The sequence below is a fragment of the Cavia porcellus genome, unplaced genomic scaffold, assembly GCF_034190915.1.
Source record: "Cavia porcellus strain 051 isolate PalLab524CR breed Dunkin Hartley unplaced genomic scaffold, mCavPor4.1 scaffold_10, whole genome shotgun sequence".
Lineage (NCBI taxonomy): Eukaryota > Metazoa > Chordata > Mammalia > Rodentia > Caviidae > Cavia > Cavia porcellus.
In genome coordinates, this window is record NW_026947493.1 from 8,326,618 (window position 1) to 8,352,113 (window position 25,496).

A 25,496-nucleotide genomic window follows, 5' to 3' on the forward strand; every position below is an offset into this window, starting at 1 on the left:
TGACTGTAAGCTGCAGCAGCCAGTGTTACAACTTCATTTTGGCCTAACTGAATAGCAATTAACAAGTGTCACCACTACAGATATATAAACAGGGACTGAGATGTTCATTAAATATTTATAATGGGAAACACAAATGGTTTTCAGTCTACTTCTTTCTGGGAGACACCTGTGGTCTTCTACCTGTGTCATGACAAAAAATTCTTATATGTGTAAAATTCTGCCATTGTGGGAACAGCTTTGGGCCCTGGCGGGGGCATTCAGAACCCTCTGCTCTTCACACACACGGGGTGTTTTCTCTAGAAATTGTGTCCAACAACAGAAAAGACGAGTAGAAGGAAGGAAGCTCAGGTGCACTCTTTCATGTCTATTTTCAGGCTTGTCATGGCCACTGGTCTGGTAAAATCAGAGCCAGTACCAACAGCTAGGATCCCAACGCCTTCAAACTTCAGTCCTCACATACTGATGGGCAGTGGTTGCGCAGGTGGGGGCAGCAGAGGGACAACTGAAATGAGCTTGATTCCTGTCAGGCAGCAAGAATCCTAGCACCTTTCTTGTTCACAGGATAGAGAATATCTGAGATACACATTTGGAAATCACTCCAGGGCAAAAGTATCAGGGTTGGCCTCTGTGCAACTTGTCTAGTCTGCTTGGATGTAGCAATCAAAAATCCAAAGGTATGGCCGAAGAGATATAATAAAGGGTATCTTTCCCAATATTAAAGACAAAATTCTTATGCAAATATAGAATGAATAAGTTTCAGTCATTTGTTTAACAAATCACTGAATGATTCCCCAGATATTGGTATACACACACAAACATGCACTCACATGATGAGCAGAAGGACAGAAAGCTGGAATAAAAATTAAAGAACTACCTAATGTCCTGTGGTATGTAAAACCCGTAATTTTGAGTTTATCTTCTGTTGGATAGATGCCTGTATCTCCACTACAGTAAGTACTTCAGAAATACAGCAGCAGCACAGCCCATGAATCAGGTGCTTTCAGCAGCAGTCATGCAATGACCTACTTTGGTTAAAACCAAGGTACCGCATCACATTTTTTTAAAGAGCATATTTGAAAGAGTGGGCAGAGCCTTGCACACTCATATAACTTATATACCACTCAGATATCCCAAGCATCTGAATCTTAATCATAAAACAATTTTAAAAATTACTTTTCCCTCACATTCAGTTCTTCAGGTGAATTCTACCTCTAGGACATCTCTACCCAGCCTGATTATAGAGTTTTACATTCGCAGCAACCCAACAAAGGTGACCTTACTTATGCAGAGACCTACATAAGTTAGAAAACACACATGTTCACAGACTTGCGTGTGTGTAACAAAAACTACTTTTCCCATTTCTTCAATAATCATCTGAATTCTACCAGGGTACAGTGAGCCTCCACCATCCTTGTAGAATTATCAGAAATTCTGACCTGAGAGATCCTCTGATTCCTGGTCTATATGTTCTAGCTCTTTCTATAGATAGGTAGGTGCAGGGCCTCCAGAGCCTGACTGATCGATTATGTTGAAGGTAGAGGGAAGGAAGGAAATTAATAACCTTTAAAGGGATAATCTAAAGGGATACTTTACTTTTCTGCAAAAATTCCTCACAACAGCTTCCCATTGCTCTTTACAGCTGAGTCGTGGCGCTCTGGAAATCTACACCCGTCTTCTACCCAGCATTCCCCCTCTTCATAGCAACCTCTCTGATCTCTTCTGATAGCTCTCTTCTGCCTCAGGCCCTCCCTCGTGCTGTTCCCTATGCTTCTGAGACTCCCACCTTGTCTCGTGTGGCCACATCTGCGTGGCCTTCTCTTCACCTTCCAATCTCAACACTCTTTTCTAACCAGACCACACAAGGCAGCAGCATCCTCCCTCCCAGCAAGGCTCCTTGGCAGGGTCCATCTGCCCGCCCATCACAACAGTAAGAGGGAGGGACTATGGCTAGTCTGTTCTCTGCTTTCCAACACCTAATATTAACCCTGATCTAAAGGTAATGCCCAGCGATATTTATTAATTCACAAACTGCTTAGCCAAGCCTCGAACAAACCACAGCAACCTATACAGGGTGGGAACTGTTGATTATAGTCATGTTCCAGCTCCACATAATGACATTTCAGCCAATGATAGACAGCATATACTACTGTGACATCAGAAGATTGTAATGGAGCTATCACTTAGTGATGTCATGGCCACCCTAACATCACAGCACAGTATGTTACTCACGTGTCTGGGATGATGCCATTGTAAACCTATTGTGCTGCCAGTCCCATAATTAGGTACACTATACGATACTTGGTAACAAACCACTATGTTACTGATTTATGTATTTACCATACTATTCTTTTTATATCTTTTGGAGTATACTTCATCTATTTTTATATAAAATGTTTACTGTAAAACATATGCAGTGTCACATTATGTGTGTAGCAGCCTCATACATCTGGTGTTGCATAAAAAGTCCATGTTGTGACTGACTTAGACCATGAAGGTCACTGAAAGTACACTGTGATGTTTGCACAAGGAAGAAATCGCCTAGTGGCACAGTTCCCAGAATATATCTCCCTTACTGTGTGACACATGGCTGTATTTTGGGAGGCTGGGTAAGGGGACAAGATAATACCAAGAAGTAACTTAGCCCCAGTTTTGGGCAAGGTCATTCCCACTGCAGTAAATGTCATAATGAAACTCAAGTGGACTCAGCAATTAGGCATGGAACCTTGTGTGCATGAAGAAACATTCAAAACCAGACAGTTTTTGAGCAGATCCAAATTCCCTGCAATGGGGCAATTTTCCCTGGTATATCACACACCAGGAACCACAGGACTCTGGCATGCTCTTGCACTGTTAAAAGGAAAGCAGCTTACAGCAACAAAGACCCACAGGACTGGGGAGGGATAAGATGTGTGGGAGCTCACACGCCCTTGAGGGTTTAAGAGCAGTTCCAGCAGCAGGTGTGCCTGCTCAATGTCTATTAACACCACTCCAATTCTAAAAGGTAAAAGGCCTGGTCCCACCAACCAGGAAGGGAGGAGGAGCCATCTCATTCCATAGTCAGTTGTAGCCAGAGTGATGTGTGATATATGGAAGGAGTTTCCCAAAGGTCTAGGTCACAACTGCCCCCAAGGCCTCTGGAGTGCATCTGACCTGTCTTAATTTGTATGCCCTCGCAGCCTGTGAACCTGTCCAATGAGATCCCAACCTCAGCACTCACCTTCTTAATGAACTCTGGGATGGTTTTTTGGTCTGTCAGTTGTTCTAAGGAAGAGGAGCAATCTAATTCCAAGACATAGCCTTCATTGTAAGAATCAGTTTTCTGAGATCTGAAGACACAGAAAGACACAAAGATTGATATTGTGGATAGTATTTTCAAAAATATTATTTTTATTGAGTACCAGTGAGACCCCAAATTGTTTCCTCAAGTAGCTATCAAAAGTAGCACTACTGAAAAGTAACTTATGGTAAACAACTCAAAGAATATCCATAGTTACATGCCATGGAAGGATCTCAAAGACTAAGCACAGCATATCATTGCAGGACACAGGTTCAATACATTATAGCTTACACAGTAGACTATGTATATCTTTACATACATTAGGCACACATAGACACATCAGGAACATATGCAGCATTGGCTGTAGATGCAGGGCATAGAAAAAACCTAGTAAGACACACAGAAAGCAACAACAGTGACATTAGCCATAGTCTTAACCTTCCATATTCATATATCACTTACAAAATTAAAAATCAATCTTTAAGAGATATTAAAAAGGGTTCTACCCCTTTATCCTGGTCCTCATATTCCCACAGTCCAGACCTGCTGGTGATACAGCACACAGGACAAACTGCTATCCGGAGGGCCAGGAGCCACATGGTCAGGAGCAGAAACCCCACCCTTTTCTGTCACCCCTTTGTAGCCTTCTGCATGGTGCTCACATGGGTCGGGGAACTCTTGGAAGCCATATAGTTGTTGGAAGTTGATGAGGAGGGGCCCAGCCAGGCCTGTAGCAACAAGAAATGCAGGTGTGGGTCAACAGAATGTGCTCTCTCCTCAGATAGCAAGGATTGGAAAAGCATGATCAGGACTATTGTGTACTGCTCAGATCTCAGATCACATACCAGCTACTCTGCACTGGCTGAAGAGTGAGCAGGGCCTTCATGGCCCACTTATGACGCCACTACCACCAAGAGCCCTGCTTGCCCTTTTAAGTGCAAGCAGGCCATAAAACTCTTAAAGTGGTCACTTCCACACATTTCACCAGTTTCTGCCTGTGTACTTGATATACTATTTTAAAAATGAATTTCCAAAATTCTTATGTAGGTTTAAAAGCAATTTATCCTACCATTAACCATTTGGGGAAAATTTACATGAAAATTAAAAGTGAAAAAAATGAGAGCCTTTGGTTTTCTCCAGGTGTACAACTATGATTCAGTAAGAAAACTTCAATAGCTTATTTTTATTTTTGCTTCTACCCTATCCATTCCACGGTAGGGTAATGAGGTGTGCATACATTTCAAATGTAAAAGAAGATGCTTATTTCTAATGAGTTGTATTAGTCACTTGCTTTTCATTGGGAAAAAAATACTGAACACCTGAAACTTGAAGGTGTCTTATCTGGTTTACAGTTTTGGGAGGGTTATTCCAAAGCCAAAACAGCATGGTAAAGGACACAGCAGAGGAATGTTGCTCAACCCATGGCAGTCAGAAAGCAGAGAAGAAGGGAGAAGCTGGGACAAGACTACATCGTCCAGGGCCACACCCTCGTGACTCCCTCTTCTGTCTAGACCCCACCACCTAACTGCACATTCAGCTGGCTTTGAACTCATCAATGAATTAACCCACTATGGAGTCCAGTGCCCCCACGACCCAGTCATCTCCTAAAAGCCCTACCTCTCAAAATGGAGCTGAGGGGAGACATGCTAGATCTAAACCACTACATGGATCAGTCTGGAATAATTCTAGCAGAATAAACCAATTCTGAACCCTAGTTTTCTTGCCTTAATGTGTGGTCAGAGACGAGGCTTAGGTTCTCATTTCTCTCCCTAGGAAGTTCTGGACTTCTGAAAATGAAGATCAGGACACGCTCTTGAGTGTTTTATGAGGTAGCAGATAACAAAGAACGGAGCAGGGGAGGGGACTCTAAAATGTAAAATCCCAACTGCTTTGTCACATGGAGAACAATATCAGGCTGTATAAGGCCATTTATAAATACCCACTGAGATTTTAAGTGATTAGGTTGAAAAATTATGATCATTTAAAATAGGTCAATACTACACCCACAACATGAATGGAAAGGAGATGAATTTATAAGCAACCAGAGACTAGATCCATAAAAATAATCTTTAACTCAGAAGCTAATAGCATTGTCTTTGGTTCTGCAACAAGTTCTACAACAAGAAAGGCAGCTCTGGTTCACTTCACCAAGTAATTAACTCAGTTACATCTGAATTGAATGAAGGACAAAGGATTAACAAGAATAGGCATTATAAATTTTCTAGATGAACCATGAAGGAATTATAGCTCAGCCTACAGTTTGTTGAAAAAGCAAATGCAATGCACATTGAAGGACTACATAAGCAACTAACAAGTCTTTCCCTTATTTAGGAATCAGCCCCACGATTTGACATGAAAAGAGTGTGACACTGAGAAGAGTTGAAGGCGCAGGATGGTGAGGATCACTGAGCCTTCCAAGGCTGGATGTGGGCTGCCCAGGTTTTAAGTCAGTACTCTTGTGAGCATGCAGCGGTGGCCAGGAGCTGGGCAGAGCATGCAGCTGAGGCCAAGAGCTGGGCAGAGAACCACCATATATAAAAACCCTCCCCCGTGCCATTAGCCCTATGCAAAGAGTCATTACCAAAAGTTATTAGCATATGGGATGGGGTACTGCAAGGTTGCTGTGGTGACTATCAGTTCCTGATGGTTACACACTGTGCATTCCCTCTTCTTGAGTGAGGGCAGGTCCTGTGGCAAAGGTGGTGGGATGTCACTCCCATGGTTGCATTATGTCCTAAGACTCCACCTTGCAGGCTTGAAGAAGGAAGTTGTCATGTTATGACAGGGCTATATGACAAGCAACTGTTAGGTAACCCTGACCAAGGGCTACAAGAAAACACAGATTTTTTTTTTTTTTAAATCAGAGATTGAACTCGAAACCTTGTGCTTACCAGGCAAGCACTTGAGCCACAGAGCTAAATTCCGGGCCTGAAAACAAGGATCTTGATCCTTGCAAGGAAATAAATTCTGCCAGCAACCCAAGGGAGCCTGGAAGAAGGGTTTTCCTCAGTTGAGCCTCTGATGAAACCACAACCCCAGCTGATACCAACACTGCAGCCTGATGCGATCTTAAAGAGAGAAGCCACAGAAGCTACAGAAAGTTAAGAGATAATGAGATGTTGTTTTGACCCACTAACTTGGTTATAATTGCAGTCAAATGCTTGAGAGTAGCCTCTGTCAGACGGCATGAACCTTGTGTCACTGAAGACAAGAATCATTTGGGGACAGGGACAGGGACAGGGATTCCTTTGTAGAAGGAATCAGCATTCACGGCATGGTCATCCAAGGGCCACAGCTCAAGAGAATAGATACTGTGCAGTCAATCAAGTTTCTAAGTATTAACCTGCAACTCTTCAGCTGAGCACACATGTCCTATCCTCCCGTGGAGGAGGGGAAAACTCAGTCCTGTTTCCCAGAAGGCCATGTCTCTGTATCATTCTGGAAAAGCACATGGGAAACCACCAAACTTCCTCTGGACTGAAGCCCAGATGCTTTCTACTTTTGGAAGGAACAGAGAGGCCCTGGTTTAAATAATAAGAGAAAGGAGGTATGCAGAATACATTTCGGGACACGCAGGATTAACTTCTAGCCGGACTCTGTGTGAAAATTAACACCAAGCACTCTCCACTTAAACAAAGGCATCCTGAGAACATATTTAAAAGTAAAATATGTTCCTTGTCTTTCTTTATCCCCAACTCAATAAATGCCACTGGATTGTATTAGTTGGAGGCCATGGGTTCCAGAGATAAGTAAGTATAGGTAGGTCCTTTGTGAGCTGAGAGCCTTTGGACAATTTACTTGCAATTTCTGACCTTCAGTTTCTTCATCGTTAAGTGAAGCAGATATCTCTTAGAAAACTCACAAGGAACTAGGCAATGGGGACCCTAAAGGACAGTAAAGACAGAAGCTTTTACTGGGAACAACAGGGGAAGTCCTTGAACACCAGATTTACTTTTCAAGTATGCCTCTGGCTGCAGAGGACGGCTAAGGAACCTCTCAAGGGTGCTCAGCTAAGAGACAATGGAGAGGCTCCAAGTGGAGGGCTAGCAGTGTCAAGAAGAGCTGCATTCTTCATAGCTGCCATGCGGACAGCTGTGGGGTGTGAAAGAAAGGAATTATTCTTTCCCAGGGATCCTTCTGCTGGCAACTAGGAGAGTAGCTGAAGTTGCTGTGATGATAGAGGAGGCTTGGTGGCACAGGCTGGGGCAGGGGTGTCAATAACTGGGTCTCAGATACGCTGAATTTGACAGACAGTTGAAAATATATTCAAGTCTGGAATCCACAAGAGGCAGCTAGGTATGTAAACTGGGGGAAAAAGGGGATCATCAGCTTCCAGTTAGTATTTTAAGTTCACAGAAAAGAGAACACAGAAAGTAGGGTAAGGTAGGCTCCTACACCTTCAGAAGACTATATACAAAATCTACATTAGCAAGGAGAAAAAAGAATCAAGGACTGAGTTATGAAACCATCTGCCATGAAGAGATTAGGTAGAAAAAACGAGCAAATAGCAGAGGAGTCATCAGGGAAGAAGGGAGAAAACCAGGAGGACACATTATTTTCAAAGTCAGTTCAAGGAAATACATCACAGAGAAAGGTATGATCTACCCTGTCAATGGCTTCAGTTAACAAACTTATAATCTTCTCTCCAATTTACTTATTCTCTTGGAATCCCAAGAGAGATCCATCCTATAAAATAGGCATGAAGGGGGGCTGGGGATTTAGCTCAGCGGCATAAGCGCCTGCCTTGTAAGCAGGCAGTCGTGAGTTCGATTCCTGGTACCAATAAAAAAATAAAATAAAATAGGCATGAAGGAATTTGTTTAGCTTTTAATACATGGCAATCTTATTAAATTGGCAGATTATCAAATTAATACCTTTACTATATGATATCCTGTTAAATTGGCAGATTTTCAAATTTATCAGTTTGGTTCTGAATAGCTTAAATCTTTGGAAAAATGACTGCTGTGTTATCAGATCATTTTTCAGAAGCTATCTTGGGAAATTATAAAGAGCCCTAGTTCATCTCTAATCACAGAGCCCCCATTTGTACCGAGCATCAGAGAGTTGAGGGGGTCTAATCTCAGCCACTCCAAACAGATTTTTCTGAAAGGAAGAAGAAATAAGAGGATATTACAATGTCTTAAACACCAAGAATGAAGATGAATTCAGCTTCTTAAGGACATAGCAACATGTGTTAACAAGGCACACACATTTACTACTTCTCATTGATGGAGACAACAAAGAAAAGTGAAGACATCAGAGTCTGGTGAAGTTTTTAAAAAACATCACAACAGAAAAACTGAACTAAAAAAGGACATTAATAGAAAAACTGGTGGGGGCCAGGGATTCAGCTCAGTGGTGCAGTGCCTGCCTGGCAAGTGTGAGGTCCTCAGATTGATGCCTGGTACTCACTCACTCTCCCCCCGCAAAAAGAAAAAAAGAAAAACTGGTGAAATTCAAATAAAATATGCAGTGTAACAGTCATATACCAGTATCAATTTGTTAGTTTGATAAATGTACTATGTTAATGTAGGCTATTAATAGATGATAGCAAACTTGGTGACAGGTACAAGAATTCTCTGTAATATCTTCATAACTTTTCTATTAAATCTAAAATTATTCCTATGCTGGGTACCTGCCACTCCCCTCAAGATTTTTCTTGGGAAATAACCAGGAAAGTCCACAGAAAAGGGAAAACAGAAGGTAGGTTAATGTAAACTCCTACACCTTCAGAAGAAAACAAATCTCCAAGTAAAAGGTTCAGAAATAAAAGAAACATAGGGACAGGGTTTACGTTTGTTTTGATCAGAAAAACTCAAAAGTACTTCCAACTTCCTGCTTTCCTCATTTCTTTTTACTTTTTTTCCTAAAATACACACCGCAAAGAAATTACCATTTTAATAATTTTTAAGTGTATAATTCAATGTCATTAAATACATTCACATACAATCACTGCCATTTCCAGATGCAAGTATGTCAAATAGTCCCCATTTCTTGGACACCTTTTAACTAGGATTGAGCCAAAATTGAACGTCAACAAGTAAAATAATAAAATAAATGTTTGTCAAGCAAACACATGTTTTAGATACTGACCATTTGTATACAGAACTTCCATAACTGCAAGGCAGGATAGCCAAGAGTCTTTGTGCCCATATGCTGATGTATCTCAATGGTCAACACCACTGGCCACAGATGGCACACTGTTTTGAACATAATGAAAGATCATCTCTGCTGTGTCACATTGACCTCGCTATGCCTACACAAACACCAACTGAAAAAAAACCCCAGCAAATTCAAACAAGAGAAACCCAAAGATTCTCACTCATCACAAATGCCGTATCTGCTAACAATTGTGTGGTCATTCACCAGGCAGTCATGTCAAGTCAAACAAGGGTTGCAAACTCAAAATCCCACCAGCAATGAATAAAAGACCAAAGTTTTCTTTTTAAACCAAGATACATAATCTGGATACTCTGTTCTTCTATAAAGAGACAGGAATGTACATCAAGAAATATGCTTTCCTATTTTTCTTCAGAGTCCTATCAGACACCCTTTCTCATTTCCATTTCCTAGAGCAAGGTGAGCCATAACAAAAGTCAAGTGCAAGAAAGACAATACATGGCATTATGCTGTTGGGAGTGCTATCGCTTGAATATGGCTGCAGTGTCTCCTCCAAGGCTTTGTGTGTTAGAAGCTTGGTCTCCGTATTGCTGATATGAGAGGTGACGGAGTCTTTATGAGGTGGAGCTGGTGGGAAGTTCATTTGTCCATGGTTGCTTCCCTAGAATGGAATTAATGTAGCTCTAATGGGACCCTGGCTTGTTCTCATATGGGGGCTGCTGAATCTGACCAGCCGCTCCTTGCTTTCTTGCTTCCTCACCATCTGACCCCACCACCACACGCACATCCTGCAGGAGGAAATTCACCAAGGTGGGGATGGGCTGCTCACCAGCCCGGTTACATGCAGTGCAGACTTTCAGCCCCCTAACATGTGAGTTTAAAAAAGTCTTTTCTTTAGAAGAAAACCTGTCATAGCAACAAAAAAAATTAATACAGGAGAACAATGAGATTAGTGCAAACCACTATAAAACTGGGTTTATTCTCCAGTCACGACTATAAATCCCAGCCCAGGATTTACAAATCTTCTAAATTTTTTTAAAGACACCATTAACTATGTATTTATGTAGACCACAGTTGTCAAATTTTGGCTCCATTTTTTTAAATCTATGTAGGCCAGTGTCTTTGGGGTTGAATTTGACCTATGCCACTAGTATGTGGCTTCTATATTACAGACACTAACCTCTAATGTGAGCCACAGAAGGCTGAAGGCCAGGGCACAGATAAAAACAAACAGATTATCTAATTGTATCATAATCCAAATAACTAGCCCATAAACCCAATGCACATATTTCACTGTAATGACACAGAAAATTCCTTCCCCAGAATCAAGGGTCAGTATATTTACACAACTCGACTCTGTTCTCATGGTGCCTGTAATATAACCCTTTTTAAGTCATTAAAAATAAACATCAACAAGTACTTTTCATACTTATGAGTGAATTAAATATTCAAAATTATTGCAAGAAAAAGGATTAAGCATCACATTATTCTGATGAAGCAGCAACTAGTAAGGGGAATACTCACTTTGGTCTCATGCGCGGATCTAATCTGAAGCTACTAAAAAACAAATTCCTGTCCAAAAAAAGCTATTATAAACTATTCTTTTAAATAATAAGCACATGACTAAAAACTATCATACACATTGCTTTAAATAAACATGTAATAAATCTCACTTCAACATATAAATCCCTTAGATTGTTTTAAAGACTGTGTTTATAAATAACATCTTTTTCTAGGACACTAAGTACATAATTTAAATTTTAGTTATAAAAAGAAAGGAAAGAGGATATATAGTGCATTGGTTGTTGCTTTGGCTTCATTTAGAAATAAGCCTAAGAACTAACGACAAACACAAACTTAGACTGCAAAGCATTTCTCCAACCAGAAAGAAAATTGCTAAATGTCAGTTGTCAGAAATTTATCTCTGGGAAACAGGAAGAAATTTTAAGACCCTTGGTTTCCTTCCAAAATACCAAGTTCAAATAGAATGATCAAAATGGCTTTTTATAAAAAGGAACAGTGGAGAGATGAACTACAGATATAAAGATCTGTCCACAAAACAAAAAGGTTATATATATACTATATTAGTTTATGTATAACTAACAACAATAACCAGATTTATTTATTCATTTAGGGGGCCTGGGATTTAGCTCAATGGCATAAGTGCCTCCTTGGCGAGATGGTGAATTTGATCTCTGGTACCAAAAAAATAAAAACAAAACAAAATTTTAAAAAATATTTATTCATTCATCTACCCATCTATCCATGATAACCAACCACGTGTAAGGCACTGAGACAGACCCTGACCTCAAGAAACATATGTATATGGGGGAAGATAAACCATGTAAGAAACAGGTTTTATGGGAGTTCAGTTATTTTTAGTGTCAGGAATTAGGGGAATTATTTTAAAGCATACAGCATGTGAGCTGAATCTTTGAGGCTGTGCAGAAATTAGTCACAAGGCCATGGATAAAATGATATTCTAGGCACTGATAGGCAAAATTAGTAAAGATCTAGGTGGGGGGAAAAAGCATGAGTTCTGTGATGGAAGGTCAGTTTAGGGCTGGGGATTTAGCTTAGTGGCATAAGCCCCTGCCTGGCAAGTGTGAGGTTGTGAGTTCGATTCCCGGTACAAAAAATAGTTTAAAAACTGCATGTTATTTGTAGGGGCCGGGGATTTAGCTCAGTGGTGTAAGCACCTGCCTGGCAAGGTCAGGCAAGGTCATAAGTTCTATCTTGGTTTCGCCCCCTCTCCCCATTAGATCAGTTTAGCAAAAAAGGTATGTGAAGGTAAGGGTTCTGGTTCCTCAGCTGGATTAATAATCATGATCTAACATATACCTGAGGATTTCACTGTCGGAGTGAAAACTGTGATGGAGGCTGGGAGCTGGAGCAGACGAGTGAGAAACAAAGTGGCAAAGAAAGGATGAGACTGGCCTTAATTCTGAGTCATGGGTGGTACTAGACAGAAGCTGCCAAGGTATAGACTTTAGGGAGACTAAGCAGGTAGCACTGTGCATGATGTAAGTTTCCCCTAATAGGAAGGCTTAAATACTTGAGAAAAACAGTCGAGTAAAGAAATCCTAGGCTATCATTAAACACAGCACCCAACTGTAGAGTCCTCAGGGGCATTTGGAGGAGGAAGCAGAGAGGAGGAGCACAACTAACCTATCTTCAGTGGGTTGCTGCCCCTTCTTCCCACTTTCCCTTCCTCTTTTACCAACAGACGTTTCTGTTGAAAAAGGTTTGGTATCTACAGAACTTTCTGGAAATGATAAGAAGAGATGTGAAAATGAGAGATGCCCTCGCCACAGACTCGCAAGGAGCTGTGCACTGCCAGGTGGGTGCCTGTCACCAGGGAAATCTAACCACCCAGTGCTGCCGTTGTTGATTCTACAGAAATCTCACCACATCCTGTCTCAGGCGTACAACAAGGGTTGGCTCCATGGCAGATAAAAGGAGCTCTCCCTTTGCCTTAAAAGGCCAAGAGGAAAAGGGGATTTGGGGAGGGTTCTGTTCTCTCTTGCATCCCGCAGGCTCCCATTTTACTTTTAAAAATGTAGGTGTAAAAAGAACTTAAGTTGGCAATCCTACATAATTGGTATTTTATCACAAACAAAACACTGAGTAAAAGCAGGTCATCCTGATATTTGTTCACAAAAAGTCATACACAACATACAGTGAAAAACCATACATAATACAGTGAATGGTCTTCAAGATACTCTGTGGGCCTGGCCAAATAAGTAACAGGAATTCTCTTCTCCACCTGTATTTAATGAATGTTTTCCAAATTCAAGTTTGCTTATTGTTTCTTCTGGCCTTCCCACTTACACCCTCTGACTGAGATAGGTGATTGAAGTTGCTAATGATTTAGATCTAAAATGTCCCTAAAAGTCACCTAGTTCTTAGGTGGGGCTTTGGAAGACAACTAGACGGTGGAGACACTATACTCATCAGCGGATTAATCTACTCATGAGTTCATAGATGAATATTCTGTAAGGAGGTGCAATCAGGTGGTCCTGGTCATTGCAAGCTTGACTTAGAAAAATATATTGTTTGTTCATTCTTACTTATTCATTCATATTCTGTCCCCCCACTTTTTCTCTATCCCTTCCTTCCTTCCCTCCTTTTTTGTGGTCCTAGGTATCGAATCCAGGGGTACTCTATCACTGATCCCCATTCTCCACCTCTCCCTATTTTTGAGACAAGGTCTCACTAAACTGCACAGGGTGGCCTTAAATTTGTGATCCTCTGGCCTCACTTCTAAGTATGACTACGCTAACATCTTACATAGTGATAAAATATAAATTCAAAGCAGAAAATTAAAAATATGGGAAACATGAAATAAGCAACAACTTTAAATGATCACAATTATTAATAGCTAGTATATTGTTATAATGTTCCCTTGAAATGAGATTCATTGTAATGAGAATGGAAATAAATCCACATTTGAAAAAGTCTTCTAGATAATTCCAGGTCTTCTAATCAGATCTAACTAGGTAGGCATTGATATTTTAATCTTACATTGTGCCTAACAAGCTCTTAAAGAAGGCTTTTAGTAGCCATGTCTATGTGTGTGTGAGAGAGAGACAGAGAGACACAGAGACACAGAAAGACAGAGCAAAACAGAGAGTTGGGGAAGTGAGGGATATTTTCTTCAACCTGGATGTTCGGTAAAGCTAATACAATCCACAACTACAAGTGTCCCTCTCAACCCAGGCCACTCTTGCTCCATACAGCAGAAGTGGGCTCTGACATTCACACCAAGCCAGGACCTCACCTTTAGCCTGAATGTTAAATACTCCAGTGGTGCTTCACTTCTCTCCTACATTTTCAGTAACAATACAAAGAGGAGCCTCAGTTCTCTTTCAATACAGGGTTGCCTATCCCACTTTGGGAATCCTAGATAGCACACAGAATTTTCAGAGCGATTATGAAGGTGTAAAATAAAATTTATTTCCAACAATAATATTGAACTTTATGTTCCTGAAAATGCAAGGTGTAAATTATCCTCAAATTAGCATCTTAATGTAATAATTTCAACAGGTTTTATTAGGAACTGAAGAAAATTACTTTAGGCTTTGTGTGAAAAATAATGTATAAAAATTGCCACTCTCCTGAAGAAAAATACTTCATTTCCTCTCAGCAGCATTACAAATTTATTACAATTAAAACAGTATGGAAAAAGAATTGGGGAACAATTCACTGGGAGGGCACATGCTTAGTAAGCACGAGGCTCTGCATATCCAGCATAAAAAAGGAGTGCGCTGTCATTTGGCATTGTTTGTTTGTTTGTTTGATTGCTTTTTTATTTTTCTGTGCTTTTTTCTCTTTAAAAAAATGTGTAGTACTGGCATAAAAAGCAAGAACAGATCAAAGGAACAATACAAAATCAGGAAGCTTTTAAGGCACATACAGAAATCCAAACTATAATAAAGATGGCATTTCATCTGGTGGTAGATATGTTATATAATAAACGCAATTGGTAAAAGTGGCTTCATAGAACTAAAAGTTAGAGCCAGGGATTTAGTTCATCAGTGTAAGCACATGCCTGGCAAGCACAAGATCATGAGTTCAATCCCTGGTGCAAACAAACAAACAAACCAAAAAGAAAAAGAAAAGAAAGAAAAGAAGTAAGGCTAGACCCCTACTTCACACCCTAACATTAATCCCCAGTGGTTCTCAGCTAGGCACAGTTTTGCCCATCATGAGACATATGGTAATTTCCAGAGATAGTTTTGACTGTCCTGACTGCGGGGTTTGAGAAGTTTACTATTATCATCTAGGAGACTGGCGTCAGTGATGCTTCTTAGCACCTTACAATACACAAGACATTCCTTTCCACACATCACAATCACCTGGCCCAAACTTTAATAGCTTTCAGTTTCAGAAACTCTGCCCTAATTTTTAACATAATACATGTAGCTTACTTCTAAAGGCAAATAATAATAATAATAATAATAATAATAATAATAATTTTTAAGGAGGAACAGAACTAGAAGCACACAGATTCTGATGTGAATCCTCATTCTTCCATCATGAAATGTGTAAACTCTGACTTGGCCAATCGGTACTCTGAGGCTCCTCATCTTGACCGTCAGGGATAGAGATAACATGTATTATGAAGCAATGAGCAAGGACTCTCATCAGCCGCAGATGATGGCTACTGTGGCTCTCACTCAAGTAAGAAATCATACTAACAACTGCCTACAAACATGCATGTTCTTCACAACAGGTTTTTGTTGTTGTTGTTTTGTTTCTAGTAAGATCTAGGTTGCCTGACAGAGCGATATTGGGAGTTTAACTCTGATTGACAAAAAGGAGGGAAAAAATAAAAGATTTTGCCAGAAACATCTAAAGACAACCTGAGTTCCTAAATTTAATATTGAATAGACATATACATCTCCAAATCTAACACTTCAATAAAATTATTTGCAACAAAATTACCTACAGTGTGTGCATATGGGCCTCAGAATCATATCTGAAGGTCCCTTTGGTCCCCCTGCAGTGCTACAGAATAAATCTTCCTATAGTCCATTTTTATTTAAATAGTATTATGTATGGGAAGACATTTGTTTTTATTTAAAAACAAATACAGACACTTCAGGGGAATGTAGTATTCACAGAAGTTTTAAGATCACAGGAAAATTGAGAGAAATTTAGTGCTTATGTTTCTTGTTTAGGTTATCTGCTCACTTTTCCCTGCTAGTTGAAAATACTTCTGGGGAAAGCTTGGATATCACTAGTATGCTAATTCTCTCTCTCAGAGGAGACAAAAAATAAAAATAAAGAATGTCGAGAAAGACACAGGCAATCAAGGCCAGCTATAAAACTGGGGGGAAATGAGCTCTCCTACAAACTAAGCACGTCTCTTTTGTTCTCTCCTCAGGGATAAAGGCCAGCACTTTGGAAAGAGAATAAGAGTCACCAGGCAAGCCTTTAGGGGTGTGGAATGGGGAAAAAAAAACTCTTTCTTCTTGAGAATGTGGCTTGACGCTGGCATATTAGATTGGAAAGTGCAAACACAATAATTAACAGTGAATCCTGAAATTTCAACACACCAGAAAAGGGTGTCACTCCACAGCAAGATGAGAAAATAGGAGGAATAAATTAAGGTAGTGTTGGTGATGCTGGACAGCTCCTCAGGGGCAAGGTAGCAGCCCAGAGAGCTAATCAAGCTTTCCACACTCCTTGGGAGATGAAAAAAAAAAAAAAAAAAGATGATACACAGAAAAACAAGGGGTAGCTCCAGGGAGAGTCCTATTTCTGAATCCCAAATAATGACCTCCACACTAAACAAACACCTGCTTACTACTTCCACCTTTGATTAAAGAAATAGAGGTTCAAATCCACCTGCCTCACTTTCTGCTCCCTGAGAATACAATGGCTGCTGAGGTTTCCCCACTGCAGTAACATGTGTCAATCACTGCAAAACCCAGACGGTACTTTCCTTCCTTACTTGTGATTCCAACAATCAGCGTGCCCCAGGGTGGACTGCCAGCCTCTCATATGAGTGTTTTCTAGGGCACACCCCAGTAGGCATTTCCACCCCCTGTGTATTTCACTTAATTATGAAACCTCTTTCTAGAAGACCTATAATTCTCCCTAGAGTCAAAGTAATTGGTAAGAATTAGACATAAAGAGACACGAGTCCACTTAAAAAGGATACTTCTTGACTGTAATTTTTAAAAGAATTTTCTTTAGTTCCAATATAATTTTGTACTTTCCCAATTCTGCCCTTTTCAAATGCCAAAGAAAATGTTCATGTTATCTCACGGGTCACAAAAAAAGGCAATATAATGCATTTATTCTCCACTTAAGGTCCACACAGATTTTATTTCCTTTGGAGGCCATTCTTTGTATATTTTTTTAAAGAAAAAGAGTAAAAAAAAAAAAAAAACAACATACCATATGCTCTGTGGCAAATCACGATTACTCAGGCAATAGGGGTGTGTGTGTGTGTGTGTGTGTGTGTGTGCGTGTGTGTTCCATTATGTGCATGGCTATATTATCCCAAAATGTTTCTGGTATTGGCAAATAAGTAAACCAAAGACAGACCCATCTTGAAATTAATTTATGACTCCTTAGTAAAGAAGCTAGCAAAATTTTAGGGTACAGTTTGTTTGACTCTATTAGTTAAGAAGACTGAGTAACACCTACCTAGCACTGAATGTAACAGAAAACAGAGATGAAAGATATTTAGTACGAGGGAAATGGGCTGACATATTTAAAATAATCACAGGAGGATCTGAGAAGTTGGATGATTGCTGTGTGTCAAAGAAAGAATAGAACAATCAAAGGGTGAATGATTAACACCACTGAAGGGGGCATCACTTAAAAATCTTAAAGACTACAAGATGACAGCCTGTGGCCTGGATTAGGGATAGACAATGCTATTTTGAAAAAGGCAGTATTTTAAAAATGGAAGGTTTCATATGAAAATCCAGATATCTGGCTCTTCTTGAAAAATATGCAAGATCTGCTAACACTGGCAACACTAGGACAGAGCTAAGGCACTGGGTCTCCGATTCCAGTTCCACTCCACCACCCAGGCCCTATAAGCAGGTGAGTTTGTAAGCCGTATCTCAGTAGAAGGCAGCCTTCAGGAGTTTACTCTTATTTCCAACAGGGGAAACAAGAGACTGAGCACTCCCTTGAGATACGCTTTCCTGGAAATAAACCAACAAAAGGCCAAAAGTATTGTTTCTTTCTGCATGATTTGATATTGGGTGGCCAGAGCTGATTCATTCATCAATCCGATCTGCTTGTATGTAGTAGGGAGTACAGCTTGCTGATATGGTCAAGAGGAAAGGTTTGTCAGATTCCACAAATATGGTCAATGAGGAACAAAAGAGCTCTCTATACCTCTCAGCACCCACTGCATCTTTCCAAAGACTGACTAGAGGAATCAGATGGAATAAAGACAAGCAGACTTTACTACATCAGTGGATAGCAATGTGGGTCCATCCCTTGTGGGATCACTGTGGCTCCTTTGGCTACCAAAAAAACCAGCTTAATTCTCTACAGAGTTCACTGTTGAAAACAGCAGTGTGATCAACTTCTAAAGGAAAATATGCATTAGTTAAATATAGGTATGCTACAGGATTACATTTCATGAACACTGAAGATTTCACAGGGCAGTTCTGATTATATGCGTTTTCCTCGCCTTGCATTATCTGTAACTCCTCTGTGCCTCCCACCTCCTTGGCCAAAAGGTACCTGATACACAGAGTTCTAATGGTCTCTGCATGAGGGACGGCACTGCTCCAGCTTCAATTCATCAGTGATGGAAAACACATCAAAGCTGCTGAACTAGTTCTAAACAATAACAATTCAATGGCTAAAAAGTAGAGAATTTTGCATTTCTATCAACAACCATGAAAGCACAAAATTAAACCCACACTTGTAAAACAGCAACAGTGACATTTTAGTAAGTGACTTTTCTCAGCCATGAAGTTTTGAGATCTTTGGGAACTCCTGTTAAGGAAAACTGCCACCCCCAAACAAAGGAAAACTTAAGTACATTTATTATTCAGAGTGAATGCAACTGTACTTGCATTGCTTCTTAAGAGTCACTAGCCAAGCATAAGCGCCTGCCTGGCAAGCACAAGGTCCTGAGTTCAACTCCTGGTACAAAAAAAAAGGAAGGAAGGAGAGGATGGAGACAAGAGGGAAGGGGGCAAGCCAGGAAGGAAAAACTCACTAACCGAGCCAAAGAAAGAACTGAGGAAAACAAGTACAAACTATTTAACTGGTAGTCAGCTATTTATATTCCTGAGTCAGTTTACAGACTAACTAACTTTAACTAAGTTGGATATACTTACATGGAGAATAATTTATAGTTAGACGGTTTGGCTTGTCTTCCTGAAATGAAATGGAGTTACCAGAATTTTCAAAAGATCTGATAATTTTCATGGATTTAAGTGAAATTGTCAAAATGGTAGAGTTTTAAAGGAACATCACTATACAGCATGCTGCCTTTTGACCTGACACACTAGTAATTGGTGCAATGTGATAAAAAAAATGCAGTGAATGTTTATTACAGTAAAAAGTCACATTGCCTTTAATCTCCCTCAAAATTCTGCCCTCACTTCAAACACACTTTCACCATTATTTCTGACACTTTCTGGAACAGTTCTGAGAAATCCTCTTTTATGGCTTCCTCGATACTGAACCTAGTTAAAATGTTAACTTATTGAGGTCCTTTCAACTCCAGAAGGGCCAAAAGTCACATGGTAAGTAAGGTGAGTGAGGACACATTGTAAAATGCTTTCACAATCCTGCATTTCTGTTGAATGGCACTAGACAAAACATTCACTGTATTTTTGACCATACCTCTTAAAGACATGAAGAAGATTTCCCAAACTGTTTCAAAAAGTGGCAAGAACAGTGATAAGTATGCTGGAAGATAGGGGGAGATTAATAGCAATGTGCTGTTTATAGGAACACATTTTTAAAATTAAACCATCACTATGTTTCTATCACCCCTCATGGTTTGACTGACAACTCTCAAATTACTTAAATGCCCCTAGAAAGTATTTCATTATGACTCAACTCTTCCCATCTTATGCTCATTACTACTAGATTTGCTCCCCCAAATCTTATAAGGTTCAAGTTAAGAACTTCTCCCTCCTTAAACATTTCCTTGTTTTTTTTTTTTTTTCAAATGGGATGTGACATACACTTCTTTCCAACTCCATGGCATGAATACATGACCTGATTACCACAGTGTTCTCAATCAGACAGACAAGTCATGCACCAACCAGTACCCTCTACCTTCCAAAAAGCAGATCTCCTAGCACAGAATGTCTTGTTTTATAGCATTACACTTTATCATGCTTTGCAGATAATGGTTTGTCGTTGTTGTTGTTTTTTACAAATCAGAGGTTTATGGCAACTCTATGGTGTGCAATGCCATCTACTCAATGGCTCAGATAATCATTAGTCCCTTGTAGTAATATTTTAGTTGAGGCATATACATCTTTAAAAACATAATGCTACTGCACACTTAAAAGACTGAAAAATACTGTAAACATAACTTTTATATGATTGAGAAACCAAAAAATTTGTGACTCACTTTACTTTGATATTTATTTAATAGCAGTGGCCTGAAACCAAACCCATACTATCTCCAAGGTACAGTTGAACAAGTTCAACAGGTGTTTGTGAATGAATGAGTGAACAAACCAAGAAAAAAAATGAATGTAAGATAGAACAGTTGTATTCTTTTTCCTGGTGCTACATAGCCTAAAGCCCAGTTATCTGCCACAAACTCTGTGTTCGCTTTTCAAACACATTAAATGGTTGACATCCAGTTTCAAGTAGCCACTCCAAAGTGATTTACCATGAACTTCATTTGAACAGAGAGTAATGTTGACAGTTTAGGCAGGTATCTTTCTATATATCTTATTTAAAAATATTAAGGCACGTATTCCCTTTTTGATAGCTAAATAACTTGAGTACCATTTCTGGCTGTGAGAACTACGGCAATCTTTGTGAAATACGTTGTTTTAACCATCTGTATTACAAATCAATTACATAAGTTTCCTTTGTAGTGTTTTTTCTACTTGCACTCCCTCCTGATACAGAAAAAGTTCTGGAGAGGATTTCTGCTAATTTTTAGTAGTATAGGGGTCTTTTCCTTGTGATCTAGAAACATGGTTATTGCATTGGCTGAGAAAAAAATACATTTCAAAATTATATGTTATAATGACCCTGCTTCCAATCATCACCCTTCCACCCACACAATAATGTTGAGGCAGGAATAAAGAAGATGCCTTTGGGCATTTTTACCCTGTTAAATTACCAGGATTTTTCAGGTTTCCTTAGAAACAAACAAACAAATAAAAAACAACCCATCTATAGATCCAGCATTCTGGGAGGATAGCAATTTCAGACCCAACTTGCACTTGCCAAGATGAGGTCTCAAAATAAAAATTAGTAAGGTCTAGGGATGTAGCTCAGAGCAAGGGCCCAAGGCTGAATCCCCAGGACTGGAGACAAAGACTCATCACAAAGTTACCAATGGAATTTCTCTCTATATATCTGCCTATGAAGGACCTGGAATGCTGACTGAAGTCATCAAGGCAGGAAAGTTATGTGTTCTGGAACACAATGAACTCATCAATTCATGGAGAAGAGACCTCCACAATAATGGCAGAGTAGTAAGTACCATAAATCAGTCTCACCAAGATGTGGAGTCCAGATACTGGAATATGGTAAAACAGGGAAGAGGGGGAGAGATGTGGGTCCCCAGGACTCAGCAAGGATCTGAAATGAGAATTGGAGCCCACAGGAAGAGTGAAGAGAGACTTTAATGCAGAAGAGGGAAAAGCAAATGGCACTTTTTCCCTTAGTCCCAGCTCATGGAATGAGACAGGCAGCTTGAATCGACAGAGGCACAGTTAACTACAAGCAACTCCCAAGGCCTCCACAGAGAAATGCGCCAGTGGAACAGAACACTGAATGCTGCAGCCTGCAGCGGCTGATGTGTGCCTCTGGTCCAAATGTTTCTAGAAGAGAGCAATTTGCCAGTTACCATTTTGGAAAGGGCCCAGATGAACCTGGGACTCAGAGCAGCTGTGGGTTGGCTCCATCCAGCAGTTCTCTGTGTCTAGGTGAGGCACAGTCATGAGAGACACCTAGAGGCAAGCCAGCAAGAAACACCGGGAGTGTTCTTGGCTGACAAACTCAGGTTCTAGCCTCATAATCAAAAGCACAATCAGACTGAACTTCAGTGGAGTTGAAAGTGAAGCCTTCTGGGATTACCTTCCACCCTGTACAATTCCACTGCAGGCTTCCTGAGATGGACTGACACTGCTCCGGGCTGCCAGCCTCCTTTGTCTACCAGTGCAGCAGAGACATGCCCCGAAGTGGTCTTTTTTTCCCTTTTCTTTGCTTTTTTTCATTGATTATTCTTATTTTTATGAGTATAAACACTGTTTCTAGGTTGTTTGTTGTTGTTTGTTGGTTCTGTTTTTGTTTGTTTCTTCCTTCTCTCTTTCCTTCTTGTTTTTTTCACCAGTTTTCCCAGTCTTGTGTAATCTTTCTTTTCCTTCAGCCTTGCTTTTCTCTCTTTCTCTTCCTCTGTTTACCTATTTTTTCTTTTTACTCCTTTTAAATTTTTCTCCCCTAAGGGTAAAACCATTCTATTGAAGGGATATCTGCTATACAACTTTCTGATTTGTTTTAGATTTTGTTATATAACTACAAATCTTGTTCATACAGTTAAAGTGGCAAATTAATAGATATCGCAATTTGTCATTTCCTATGCTGTGCTTGATGTTATTATTACTGATTGCATTGTTTTAGCCAAGGTGACATATAATTATTTTAATTAGTTGTTACTTGTATACCAAGATGATCCTAAACAATATTGAAGGCCAGTGCCAAAGAACCAGGGGCAGGGCCAAATAGGTAACAACTTCACATACCCAATAACCTAAAGAGGTAGGATCTTGCAATAGACTCAAAAGTTAAAAGCAAGCTACAATTAGAAGACATCTTTGACAGGTAGTCATTTCCCAAAGAGCTCTCAATACTAGTAATAATGCTACATAACCTAGGTAATTGATAAGCAGAAACCAAACTAACACACACAAACACACACACACACACACACACACACACACACACACACACGGGACATGAAAGATGCAACCCTAGAATTCCAGCTCCTCCAAGGGGGCAGTGAAGTGGAACAATTCACACCATCCACCTGAACTCTCTGAAATAGTAACAGTAGAAGTAACAAAGTAGATGAAGGAGACTCTAGAAAAGAAAATCAAACCAGAAATATTTTCTCAGATAACAAAAGAGATAGTGATTATAATGAAGGACATGATTAGCACATCTATAGTAGATACCATAAAAAAGTACTGGAGCTTAGGAAAATGATAGAAATCACACATCCTCAACATAGGAAAGAAATGGAATCCAAAAAAGAGATTCAAACTGATATCCAGGAGACTAAAAGTTCTCTTGAAAGTATATACAGCAATACATGTTTTCTCCTTCTAATAAGATTCTGTGGGGACAGAATATAATCTAGAAAACAGGTGTTTGATTAGTGATCATGAAAAGAAAGATTTCTCAAAAAATAGCAAGGGATTATGAAAAATCAATCCAAAAGCTGCTAAATTATACAAAGAAGAGTAACAACATTAAACTGATCAGAACCAATGAAAAAGGAGTCACAAATATCAAATAAAAAACCAGTTTACAGAAGTAACGGCAGAAAACTCCCCAAGCGTGGTAAAAGAATTTGACATACAGGTAAGTGAAGCACATAGAACTCCAATTAATCATGACCAAAACCCCAAAGCTACACCAAGGTATATAATAGTCAGGATTCCCAAAATTTTAACACAAGAACAGAATATTAAAAGTTGTCAGAGAAAAGAAACAATTACCTATAAAGGAAAGCCCATCAGAATCACAGATTTCTCAACACAAATACTTAAGGAGAGCTTGGAATAAAGTATTTCAAGCCATAAAAGAAAATACCCTTCAATCCAGACTGATGAACCCTCAAAACTATCTTTCAAAATTGATAGAGAAATAAAATATTTCCATGACAAGGAATGCCTGAAAAAATTAGTGACCACCAAACCAGCATTCTAAAATGTACTGAAGGATAATCTAAGAGAAATAACAAAGACTAAAATACTAAGAATTCCAATAGAATGAATCTACCAGGCAAGGCAAGCAATTAAACAGAGGGAAAAGAAAGGTAACCAGCATGAAGAAAATTATATGACAAGAACAAGTCAATATATACCAGTTATCACTGATAATGTGCATACTCTCAATTTACCAATCAAAAGAAACAGTTTGGCAGAATGGATCAAGGAACAATATTCACCAATATGCCACACACAAGAAAAAAGTTTAATTCCTAAAGAGTTCAAGGAGGAACATTACAACATTCTTTCCTGTGTGGGGTTGAGAAATCCTGGGCCAGTGTCTCTTTAAGGTCACTGAGATCTGCCTGGAAGAAAGTGTGGTCTAAAATTATACAGGGGAGTGGCTTTGAAGACAGTGTAAAGGATCTTGAGCCTTAAGTTGATTCGGTGGTTGATGACACTGTCACTACAGCAGAGTCCATAGGCTTGTAGTAGACTTGAGGAATTGGTAGAGGAACACTCAGAGGAACTTCAACTTTTGACTGAGCAGCAGAGAATGCACCTTAGGAGCTTTCTGAAAAGAGGGAATAACATTTGGTGCAGCAAAGTTCTTCAGAAATAAAGGAAATCTCAAAAAAAAAAGGGGGGGGGCAGAGCTACATAGATTGGTAGAGAAGACTCACCTCCAAAGAAAAAAAGCCAATCATTGCATTCACCTGCTTAATGATACTGTCAGGTCATACTACCAGAACAAGAAAAGACAGAAACAGACAACCTCAGACCAGTTTTCAGTTCTGAAAAGATTGAGACCTAGTGAGCTAAAAGCAGGTCCTAGTGGGCTACAGATTCTCCAGAGGGGAGAAAAGATATCAGAGAGCCAGATTTCTGGTGTTCTGATGGAAGGAGGCTCTCCGTCCAAACAATAATTACTTTCCACTTCAGCCTCCTTTCCTGCAAGCCAAAGATGTCAATTTGAATGGTGAGTGCAGTATGAAATTATTGTTTCTGGTAAACTAGGCACATTTTATAACTTTTTGGTGAATACACCAGGAAAATTATTGGTATTTCTGATAAATTATGTACATGACACAACCCTTTTTTTATTATGAAAAGGTTAGCGATGGAGTACTTTAAGGGGTTCACAATGCATTACAGGTATTTTTTATGGGACTTACCATCAGCTTGAGTTACAACCAGCCCTTGCACACAAACTGTGTTTGTTATGTCAGGGGTCCACTATATATTGAAAATGGTCACACTTCAAAAATTGTTATACAGATTTAATGCAATCAAAATCAACACCATGCCACACAGAACTAAAGAAAATAAATCTAAAATTCATGTGGAACCAGAAGCGACCTAGAACTAAAAGAATACCATTAGCATATCTCACTAACTAGAGAAAACGTTTCTAAAATTTCTAAGATTTATTTGGAAACAAAGTGGCCTACAGAAACCTAGAAACAAAATTCTGG

The 25,496-nt window shown here is 39.6% G+C and overlaps 1 protein-coding gene across 2 annotated transcripts in view; it reads right to left on the bottom strand.

The window, feature by feature from the left end:
- Rftn1 (raftlin, lipid raft linker 1) overlaps window positions 1-25,496 on the bottom strand; it is a 227,090-nt gene that overhangs the window by 85,164 nt on the left and 116,430 nt on the right. For both annotated transcript variants that reach the window (XM_003480013.5, XM_023561651.2), the window contains exon 4: window positions 3,218-3,326. In XM_003480013.5, the coding sequence (XP_003480061.1) occupies window positions 3,218-3,326 (109 nt within the window). The remainder of the gene's footprint in view (window positions 1-3,217; window positions 3,327-25,496) is intronic.